The 12,208-nt window shown below is 36.1% G+C and overlaps 1 protein-coding gene across 4 annotated transcripts in view; it reads left to right on the top strand.

Annotated features, from left to right (window-relative positions):
• The window catches only part of LAMA2 (laminin subunit alpha 2), a 377,492-nt gene that overhangs the window by 89,227 nt on the left and 276,057 nt on the right, over positions 1-12,208 (top strand). For all 4 annotated transcript variants that reach the window (XM_080390370.1, XM_080390369.1, XM_080390372.1 and 1 more), the window contains exons 2-3: positions 7,232-7,402; positions 11,605-11,717. In XM_080390370.1, coding sequence (XP_080246496.1) covers positions 7,232-7,402; positions 11,605-11,717 — 284 coding nt within the window. The remainder of the gene's footprint in view (positions 1-7,231; positions 7,403-11,604; positions 11,718-12,208) is intronic.

Genomic DNA, 12,208 nt, shown 5'->3' with positions numbered 1-12,208 from the left:
TTCCTTTGGAAGGACAAAAGGGTGACTACCAAACCGTACTATAACACACAGTGGTTTAGGGCAACTGACATAAATGGGAACTGAAACATTTGTTTTCCAATTTTGCTTTCCCCTGGACAAATGGACTTAGTGTAAATTTTTTTCAGTCCGTAAGCTCTGTTGTGTCTGGACAGCTATTTCTTCAAATTGGGCTTATTTTCTAGTGGTATAAAACTCTTCATCTACATTGTGGATAGAGTGCATTAAGCTATTTCCTGTGGTGCACAGCTGGAAGCCATTCTGTGCTGCAACATTTTGTTTTGTTTTGTCCCAGTTTTTTCTCCCCACTGTGTTCCCACAGCTTAGCACAAGCTCTGCACTGCAGCAGACAAGTCTCTCTTTTTCCAGTGACACTTCTTAGAACATCTGAAATTGACATATTCTCTTTTGTCTTTTTAGATACAAATTCAGTGGCAAACAGCTCTGCCTGACTGCATGAACATTTCAAAGTATTCTATAGACTAGGAAGATTGGCTTGAAAAGTTAGACATATTTAGGCAGGCTGTTTTATTTGCTTCTTTGAAGAGACTAGGGATATTTTGAGAAGATTGAAGGAAATATATAGTGCCAAATACTGGTCTGTTTAGAAGAGAGAAGAGGAATATGCAGGTCTTGACAGAGGTTTCTTTGAAGGAGAAAAACATTTTCTTAGTTCTGATGCTTTAATAAGACACAAAGATATCCCAGATTTGGTAAACCAAAGTTTGTCTTCTGTCTTGGAAGTATTTTAAAAATATTATTAAAAAACAATAATGATGTTTTTTTTAGTTAACGTTTTGTTTACACATACAGGGACTGAGATTATTTATATTAACTTTAACCTCAGTAAAATGGGGTGCTGATTTTATCACTGTGTAATCAGAATGTAGACATTAAATAATACTGCATGCAAAATTTCGTGTGCCAACCATTATCTGTCAAGGAGAAAGGTAACACAGAGCCTTCTATCAGTATCTTTGCAGTGGTCTTTCTCTTTACGATTGTATTCTATCTTCCCCAGTCTCTCCCACTCAGACAGTTCATCTCCATGCAAAGATCTCCATTGCCATCTTCCATCTCCTACCACAAACTGGTGGTTCTTTGTTTCTCGCTCAAGGTGGCTGCCGCTTCCTCCGTGCAGTAGCAGAAGCCTGACAAAGGTTATAATCTTGGTCTTGGTTCTTCACTTGTGCTTCCTGGTTCTGTTGTAGTGCTGGAGTGTCCTTCTAGTGAGATGTATCCCACCAGTTGCTCTGCAGATGTAGGATGCTGATGTGATTGAAACGGTATTTGCAATTCTCCATGGGTTATGTGAAGAGTAGGAAAGAAAAACATGTCAGAACTGGTAAGTGATAGAAAAACTAATGTACAAGATCATTATTTTGTTTACATTCATATCTATTTTCAGTGGCCCTCCTTTGCTGTAGCTGCTCCTTGACATATCTTACAAGTAGGTTACTCCAGTGACTATCCCCACTTCATAATGAACCTGTAATCACCATTCAGGAGCTGGAGATGTAGTTAATAGCTTTGATTTCCCACAGGAATCCCTCCATCCTCTCAGCTAGGGAAATAACCTGGTCTTGCAGTGTGCTCTGAAGGTCAATCAGATAGAGCTATTTGGAAGGAGAGTGAGAATGAGATTGAATTCAACAGCTGACAGGCTTTATGAAAATGTCTTGTACCTGCTACTTGTGCAGCTCTTGTTCTTCTGCTGATCTGAACTATTGCAATAAAGCATGTGGAAAATCTGTCAGTTTGGCAGAGAGGTAGGTAACTGGGCATGGAAAAAGAGGGCAGGGTGCCAGGCATCACACTGGTGGGTTTTATTCCACCGGTAGTCAATGAGCTTATATGAACTGGAGGCTGGTGAGAAAACATGGAAAGTACACGAAAGAAAACTGGGCTGTTATTTTCCCTTATGCAATGAGATTAGGAAAACATAAGAAAATGAATTGGGTAATAACTGCTTTGTGGCAAACTGCAAGAACGTTGCCAATCTCAGAGAATGTTCCATAGAATAAGAAGCCATTAATGAGACCTCTATAGATGCAAGGTAATGATGAGAAATAGTGTATAGGAAAATGGCTGTTGGAAGAAATTAATACTGGAAAAAATATTATGGTTTCATTAGCAATGCCACACAAAATCAAAGTTACAGTTTCTACTCCATTTTGGGTGGACCTTGATGTTGGGCTTTATGTACTACCAGCCTTAGTAAGAAACAACTACAGGTATATATGAGAAGCAATATTGAGGAAAAATGTGAAAAAAAGAGAAATATAGTGATACCTCCCTGGATAAAACCCTGCAACAACCAGTGATTTAGGGATTTTCTGAACTGACAACTGAACACCAAGCCCTTCACGTTTAACAGACCCAGATAAACCCTTGTTCTACATACTAATCCAATTTGGTTTTAATGCATTCCTGCCTTTGGAATAAAAACATTTTATTGCATAATTTATTCATGTATTCTAGAATTTAATTTCTAACATACTGAAAAGCAGATCCATTTATCAACACACAAAAAATCCCAATCAGTGTAGAAAAATTCTGTCCGATAAGTTGATTCAATACCTCCAGTTTGTGGTAGAAAGGTAACTAAACTTACTATGTTCATTTCCAAATGTTCACTTAGTAAACCCACTTCTGATTTTATATACAGGTGTCATTTTATACATCTCCAAGTCAGTCCTTTTCCCAGTAGAAGACCCTCAGCCTATTAATGTACACATTCAGATGTTGATCCACAGCTGTGATCTTGTCACACTTCTTTTTTTAGTTCTACCATGTTCTTTTGGAGATGAGAGATCACAGAATTATAGAAAAGGAATATCATACAGTATTTAAGTTGTCATTATGGATGGATTTATGCAACAATGTAATGACATTTTGTTTCTATTCATTGAGCTAATATTTTCATTGAAATTTCCGTAACAAAATTTTCAGGGATTATAATAGCTAGTGCAGAGGCTATTATATTTTCCTCCTGTACATTAATTTCCATTCCTCTATTTCATCCGCTGTATTATTGTCTAGACACACCATACTGAGAAATTTTTCTACCACTCTGTGATCTGCCCTTATTTTGATTATCCTGCATCATTTCTGTCATTAATAAACTGTTACCTTAGTTTTTACCCTTTTTTCCCAAGTTACTTATGTAACTGTTGAACAAAAGAGGATTCAGCAAAGATTGCTGTGGTTTTCCAGTGTTACTCCCCATTTCCCTTTTTTGTTATTGTTATCTCATGAGAGGTCATTCCCTCATATGTCATTATAGCTTAGTTCCTTTAATGGTCTGTGCAGAATCTTGTCAAAAATCTGTTTATCTAAATATGTTGAACTCGGTGAATCAATTATACCTACATGCCTGCCAACATCTACAAAGAACTTCAGTATTGATAGGGATGACTGGTGAGGACTCTGTGAAAAAAAAACCCAACACTAATCCCAAGCATCCACTATTTTTGTCTTTAAGATAGATACTCAGATCTGCTTTGATAACTGTTTAAAAAACTGATAATGTAGTTAGCACTTCGGTACCACACCCTACTTAACTAGAGCACTGGCAGTGTAAAATGAGTGCATCTGAGTTTGTAGGCAAAACCCAGCTGTTCCTGCTGATTTGCTGCTTTTCATTTCTACCATTTTTTTCCTAAAACTCTTTCTGTTGACAATATGTGTTAAACTTACCACTAATTCTGTAGCAAGTGAAGCAGCTTGCTTGATTACCCTTGCATGGTACACCATTTTAAAGAATTTTTTCAGTTTCTGTGCTATTTTCCTTTCATAGTCTAATCACCTGTCAACACTAAACAAACTGTCTATTGGGTTTCCATGCTCTAAAAGCTCCATGGAATGTGTTCCATGCTTAAAAACCAAAGTGGAGAGCAAAAAGATGACCATGCCTATTCATAGGTGAGAATCTGAGACTGTTTTTCTTTTCATGCAACAGAAGTCTGTTGAAAACCAGAAATTGAACCCAGGCTGCTAAAATCACTGCCTAATTACAAGACAATCTTTTCTGCCTGTTTCCTCCATACAATTTTGGTATGTTTTATTGGTTGAAATGATTGTTAATCTGGTTTTTACCAGTGGCACAAAGGAAGGAAAAGATTGATGTAGCTGGCAGTTGAAGGGAGTAGAATTTCTCTGCTTGCACTTGACCTACACAAAATAAACATAATGTGTTTCTGACTCAGAGGCATACTACCCAGTCTTTGCACTGGAGCAAATGATTACTAAAGGTATTTGGCAATAAAAATAACTCTGTAATTTTAGCAGATCAAGTTTTTGGAAGTATTTGATAGGAGGATGCCCACAGAATTCAAGGTGGGATTGATAACTAGATAAACTGTAATTTAGTGAGAAATTGAATTTTAAGATGCACAAAACTAGCACACCAATTTTAAAATATTTCTTCTATATGATTATCACCATGAAAAATAAGGCTAAATTCTCTAAAAAAAATTAAAATAATATGAATTGTGGTGTCTTGAGCTGTCTTGCCTTTCTCCTGGGGATTTACAGTTGGACAGATGTGAATCTTAGAAAGGGTGAACAGTGTACACTGGCATCATCAGCATTCATATTTTTATTTCATATGCAAAGGGACTAACTAAAGGGTTCAAGACAATGGTTTCATCTTCTGTATTGCTAGAATCTTGTGCCTATGTTGTGAAAGTATTATATATATCAATTACTAGAAAGCAAGCAACATGAATAGTATTGCTTCCTCTATTCCGTCTGGCTTGCACATCAGATGTTCTTTAAAAGCAAATCTTTATTTTGGGCTATACAAAGCAGTATCATGGAATATCTCGAGCTGAAAGGGACCCATAAGGATCATCAAGCCCAACTCCCTGCTCCTCGCAAATAATTATTGAAAAAAAAGTTCAAATATGTAGTTGTTAATTGTAACCTTTAACTTGTTGAAATTCCAGGGCTGGGAAATGTATCAGTATGCAAGTGAAGTGCTGGGTGCCAGTGTAGGAACACTTCAGGCACCTTTTGCTCTCTGCCTGTCAGATCCACTCCTGCGAGCCTGCAGGGAATGCGATGTGATGAACTTCTCTGTGAGGTGCTGGGACCTGGACATGGCCTCTTCAGTGAAACACCCAATACTTGTTCCGGTGCCCGTGTTTGTACTGATTATGGGCAAGACTGTTTTGGTAGTTTTTCCCTAAGCTGCTGTGTACATAAAAGAGGTTAACTATGAGTGAAATTACGTTCTAATTGATGAGTTACTTATGTACGCTTCATTTGGTTAAGTAGAGTTAAAGCTTTGAACAATGGTATGATTTGTGTATGGGTGTATAACATACAGTATTTTTATAGCTGTGTGAATGTGGAGGATTTTTGGCTGCTCTTTTTCAGCTGTTCCATTGTTTCTTGAAGGATTTGTTTATTCTCCTGATGCCATGTACAGCAGTTCCTTGCGTGTAGGATCATTTTGTCCTTTTTATGAGGTTCACTTCTGAGGGAATAAAATGCCTCCAAACCAAATGCCAGACTCTGTGTTAAGACTAAATGATTACTGGATTTTATGCTATTAACTTTGTACAACCTAAAAAGAGAATAATAAGGCTGTAAGTCAACATAGGAAGTTCCACAGCTAGTAATTAATCTGCTCTGCTAAAGCTTACACAGATTTTTACCCTGTGCCTCCATTGTGGAAGGCAGCAAATACCACTGAATGCATTGAATAAAAATACAAGAACAACTGTATAGATTTTAAAATGCGATGAAAATGAGCTGTAATCTATATAGAAGCAGCAAGCTACACGATCAATAAAATCTCAACTATTGATTGACTATACAAATTGGACAGGTTAGTAACTAATTGGTTTCTTTGCTCAAAGAGTATGTTTAACATGGTTTTAAAATGAGCATGAGAGTCACTGACTCACAATGGCAGAGGACAGCTGTACCATGACCAGCTAAGCTTGGTAATTAAATGGCATACAGGTTAATTAGAGACAAGCAGGGGACTGGAGTTAAAGGACTGAAAGGAGTCAGTTGAATAGTGTTGTCCATCTGTCTGTGGAGGAGGAAAAGGAATGTCATTATAAAGGGAGCTTCATCAAGTGTACAATAATTGCAAATTGAGTTTTCATTAAAGCCTTATTTTAAGGTTAAAATAGTAAAATAGGGTTAGAAGCTGAATGAATTGCAGAAGAGTGGGTTTGGAGCCAGTGGAAATTGTCATCAAATAAACTGCAAGATGATCCCAATCCATACCTCAGATCTTTTTGTCGTTGTTTTGGTTTAACCTGCAGCCGTGGCAAATTACGGTTTTGAAGATGCAAACCTGATTGATTTAATGTGAGGGGCTAATGTATACATTCAGCACATCATATTGGTTTGTCTCTATGGATCAATTTTATCACGGCTCAAAGGTTTTGATCAGTATTTAGTGGGAAGGAGAATAACCCACTTAAATGATTGATCTTTGTATGGTTTATAATCTTTACAGCTTACAGTTATATAGAAATTAGTTCAGCAGAGCACTCAGACATGTGCTTAAGTGCTGTGCTGAATAAGAATTATAATACATCACTAAGCATGTGCACCTGAAAAAAATAACAGTGCTACCACAAAAGAGATAATGTTGTATATGTGTATATTATACTCTACTTGAGGAAAGGGAAACAACACATGGCAGAAGCTATTCATGTTTCTCCATGAATTACTCAGCTGCTCTGATGGCAAAGGTTACTATGACGTCCTAAGCAGAACAGTAATACAGTGTAATACAAGTGATGCAGTCTGTGAAGTGAAAGCTTTCCCGTGGAGATGTGAGGAGAAAAGAAAAATAATAAAGTTTTCATAGGTGATTTGTGTACAATGTTTCAATGTCCAATTGAGTAGGAGGACAAGGTTTGATTATGAAAAAAAAATATAAATTATGATGCTTTGTATGTTTCCATACTTTACTTTCTCCCTTGGTGTTCTGCTGTTGTTGAAGATCTAACCAGAAGTTACCAATTTGAATTTTAGAAGGGAATGAGGAGGAAACCATCAGTATAATGGCTTTATTCTGACGTCTAAATTCTGGATTCAAAACCAAAGTTGGTGCTTTTCTGTGCTTCGTTACTTCCATAGTTGTTGAAAATTAAGCCTTCTCCTCTAACGCTGTAATGGGTCCTGCTAAATTCACCTTGCCTCTGTTACTTTTGTTTATGATTTTATTTTCTTTTGTTTGCAGGGTTGTTTCCTGCAGTGCTGAACCTGGCTACTAATGCTCTCATCACAACTAATGCTACCTGTGGAGAAAAGGGTCGGGAAATGTACTGCAAACTTGTTGAACATGTTCCTGGACAGCCTGCAAGGAACCCTCAGTGCCGTATTTGTGATCAAAGGAGCAGGGTTCCACACCGTACGTGGGCCATTTTCACTTTGTTCTTTCAAAAAGATTTTTTTCCAAAGGTTGTAGATACTCAGCAAACAGTACTGTAGGTCACCAGCCCAATTATTATGAAGTGTCTGTCTCTTTCTTGTTAAATTAGGTTACCTGTGTCTTCCATTGGTATCTCAAAAACTGTATCTCTTACATATACTCTTCAAACTGAACTTTCTAATTCAGATACTTAAAAGTAGAGCACCTAAATTCATGTTTAGAAAAATTAAGTATGTACTGCTGTTGAATTCTCCTGCTATATAGTAACCATGAATGAAAACCAGATGACTTTTACCTGCATACCTACATGTGGAATTTGAACATTTTGACCCACGTAAGCAACATCTGAAATTTCAGTTTAGGGCCAACTCCAGTTTTATTTTATTTTGTTCTGGGATATTTTTCTTCTTCATTTGATGTTAATTCAATTTCACTGAGCCAGCAAAAAGAAGATAAGATAATGGAGCATGTTTGGTTTAATTGCTTAGTTTTTCGTATTAAAATTGATCTTTGCTAACACTGCTTTCTAAAGACTACCCAGAAGCAAAACCAGTTTTCAAGTATAAATTTGTTATCATCTGCTTCAGAGACGCATATTTCTAATAGTTAGGAAGATTAGAATTAAAAAAAAAAAAACTTAGTCCAGTCATACAAGTTTGATTTCATGTGACCTAGCAGTGAAAGACATGAGTAGCATTAACATTGCTATATTTTTGTGAGTATGTTGGCACTGCAGATGGTAGAGCGTAAAGATGCGTTTAAGACAGCTTTCACTGGAATAGGTAAAATGTTGGAAGAAGCACAGCCACAGAAGCATGGAGACAATTCTTCTGTTTTTCTGGTTGCTTCCACCTGAAACCTAGCTCAGATGTATTTATACCTCATGGTAAAGCACATTTAAGCATGTGCTTAAAACCACAGGGTGGGGTGGGGGTGGGGGAAGACAACATTTAATCTACCTGCTCGTTCCAGACAGCATAAGCTATCGATGGCTGTAGCTTTCCAGACAGAAGCTTCTTCAGCTTCTCCTTTAGAAACTTCCTTCTAGGGCCACCCTTCCTAGGGTTATTTTACTCATTACAAAGTCTTTCTTTAATAGGTAATCTGCATCTTCCTTGCAGAAATTAATGTTATCTTTTTCCTAACTTCAGTCAATACAAGAAATCCATTATTTCCTTTTTCTACACTCAAGTATTTTACTTAATTGAGGGTTGATGATACTGCTTTATCCAGTTTCTGCACTAAATGATCTTTTGTCTTTCTCCTCAAAGGTTGTATTTTCTAGAACTCTTAACTGTGCAAATGGCAGTTCTTTGGATTCTCTAGAGGATTTAATCTTTATTAAAATTCACCTGAGCAAGATCTTACCAGCAGTGCATAGAGATCAGTCTTTGCTTCAGAAGGAATACAATATATGACTGTTTACATGTTTTGCTTGGATATTTCCCCTTTTTAATGTGTGACACCACTGAGAAATATATAGCTAGTTGTCCATTATAATCCCCACATGCATTCCTGCTAAATGGCTACCTATTCATTTACTCCCCATCATGTATTTGCAAAGCTAATTATAATTGCCCCAGTACAGACTCCTTCATTTGTCTGAACACAGTTGCAACCTATTTTTTTTTCCTTCAAGATAGTTTTCCAAGTTTCAATATCTTTTTTAATTGAAGTAAATGCTGCCTTCTGAGGAAAGTTCATATGATTTTGTAGCAATATAAGCATTAAAAAAAAGTTGTACTAAGTAGTGTGTCTCATTCAGAGAAGATTTCAGGGGTTTTTGGAACCATTCCAACTGGCAGAAACACTGTGCAATAGATTCTTTCCTTTCTTTATAGATGGGTATTTAGAGACACATGCACGTCTTACAAGTTTTTTTTTCCTGTATATCATTTGTTTAATTCAAAACCTAAACCTAAACCAGAACTGGATTGCTTTGTTCCCATGTCCTGTTTATGATATTAGATAGTGTACACAAATGTATATGTGTATGCACAGACGTGCGTATATATACATATATATATAAAAATGCCATCTGAATGATTTGCATCTGTGTTTCCCCTCACTCCTACTCTCTTAAAAACTTGAATCTGCCCAGCTTCATAATGTCTGGTCTTTTTTTGCCAACCACATCTCATTGTAAGGTTTTAAAATGTTCATTTGGCAGAAGGAAGTGCCTTTTTTAAACAGAGATGGCTCATTAATAGGAGAGCCACGTAATGTAACCAGACTTTAAATGATCCCCCTGGAATGTGCAAGTCTGGAGTGCCTCCCCTTAATTACCGTAGTAGAAAGTGAACACGAATTCCCTGGTTAATCACATGTGAGCCCAAATTAAAGAGCACAGTTTGATAGACTCACTCTGTAAGTTCTCCCCCTTGCCATCCACCAGGGAGGTTAGTCGAACTGTATTTGCAATCCAGTCGGTTTTACAAATACTATATTATTTTTCCCTTACCTTTTAAATAGGCAAAACATGCCAGCAATTAATCAGTGTTTTCAAATTAATTAGGATTAAACTTTCATAATGGTGATTACAGTTAATTGTTGATTCATCTCCCAGCCCTCCTTCTCATGATTTACCTTTATATCAATTTTACCTGAAGAGACTTGCATCAAAATTTCCGATTAGACAGCTTCTGTCACAATCACTGAAGAGCTCTGAGTTTGATTTACAGGTGATTTTTGCTAGCACTCAATTTAAAGCCAAGGTTTGTGAAAATGATCAGAGCTGTGGGAACTGAGAACATGTAAAGCATGGGTGTGTTTTGCTTTTCCCTTCAATATACTTGTAGCACCCGTATTCTAACTTGCAAATGTTGGTGCCCACTAATGCCACTGAATAATCTGATATTTAAATGAAAATTTTTGGCATTTTCAATTCCAAGGGCTTATGCCTTCTCTCACTCCCACAAAGCACTTTAATTGTATCTTTAAATATGTTCAGACATTCTGGTTTTCCTTAATGAGCTAGGACTCCTGTCCTCCACAGGTGGTTGATATAGCAAAAAGCTGAAGACACAAAGACTGTCAATCTGGCTGGTTGATTTAAGTAATAATTAAAATAACAAGTAAATTAATCAGTCCATGAATTAATTATTTGCAATTCTAGGACTAGCTAGTAATGAAGCATATTCCAGTTTTATATCAAGAAAACCTGTCAGTTTAGAAAGCTATCATTAATGAGAGGTGTAGTATTTCTGTTTTGTTATGTTCTCACAGATAGAACTTGCATAGAAGAAACCTGCTATATTTAAATTTCCTTTGGGCTATTTTCCTCATAATGTACAGACTTGCTCTAGCCAATTAGGGGCTTCAAAATATGGATCCTTGTACATTTTAAAATTGAGGTTATGATATTCTCTATTTTGTACAGGAGAGAAACACAAATTGACTACAAAAAGTAAGCTGGAAACATTGAGTGCAATTTTTCTCAGTCTAAATGACATTAAAATACTGTGCAATAATACTTCAATAATTTAGAAGATCTTGAAATCTAGGAAGAGTTCAAGTCTGTAAAAAAATTCTTATCCCTATTATTTGGGTTTTATTTGGGACACTACAGCAGTGTAAATGTTGACATGAAAAGTAATGCATCTTGGATTTTGATCTGTATTATAACCAAGCAAACCTTTTTTATATGTCTGTACGTGAGTCAGTTTTCCAGTTGAGAAATACATCCTGTAATGATTTCTGAATCATTTCCTGAATTATTTCCATGTGTGCTTAGAAATGTCTTAGATATGCAAGTACCAGTATCGCTTTAATCTCTGCTTTCCTTGCACAACATATCTCAGGTTCCTCATTTTTTGTTTCTGTTGCAACATTTAATGACTTTACAGTACCTGAAACTTTGGAAGACTGCAGGAAGTGTTTACTTGATTTAGACTGTTACATTTTCTGTAGAATCGGGAGAGCCTCCAAATGCATTTAGGTGTTCTGAATCACCTTCTTGTGATCCTAACCAAAATGAAACAACTAACGTTAGATGAGTATTCCAGTAAAAATAAGTATGACTTCCCCAAGAGTAAAAGCAAAATTAATTTGCTGGTCTTTTATTTTAAAATGCCGACTCATTATTTCTGTAGTTGTCTTAAAAATCTGGATTTTAGATCTAAAACGATTTAAATCTCCTAATAATTCTAAAATATATTAATGTATTTCTGCTGTTCTAACAGAGCGACATCCAATAACAAATGCAATTGATGGCAAGAACACTTGGTGGCAAAGCCCTAGTATCCAGAATGGAATTGAATATCATTATGTGACCATTACGTTGGACCTCCAACAGGTAGACTTTTGTTTGCTTGTTTCTGGAAAGGCTGTCTTTCTTGCACAATAGATCATCTGGATTATTTTTGTCTTTACTCTGTGTTGCTTTTATATTATGAATATAAACTCAAGTTCTCTGATCTCTTTATAAACAACAGAAAGTTAATTTTGACTGACCCATTCATTGTAACATAACGTACCAAGTTAAAAATAATTATTTTATAGATGTTTTTATGATGTCAAGTTTAAAATTATTTTAAATATAACATTTTCAGTTATTTTTTTCCTGATAACTTTTGGTTTGGCTCTTTAAAAATAATTGAAAGATTGTTTGAGAAAAAAGTAATATGGGTAAAAGTTTCTGTTCAGAATACTGTTCTTCTTGTTTCAGTAATGTAGTACTTAAATACACAAAAATACACAAAAATACTTAAATATACTAAAAATAGTTCAGCTGTGCTAGCGATACATGTGCATGTGATGGTTTATTTTGAGGGGCAGCCTGGGTAA

The sequence above is a fragment of the Falco punctatus genome (assembly GCF_963210335.1).
Source record: "Falco punctatus genome assembly, chromosome: 5".
NCBI lineage: Eukaryota > Metazoa > Chordata > Aves > Falconiformes > Falconidae > Falco > Falco punctatus.
This window is presented reverse-complemented; position numbering and strand designations above follow the sequence as displayed.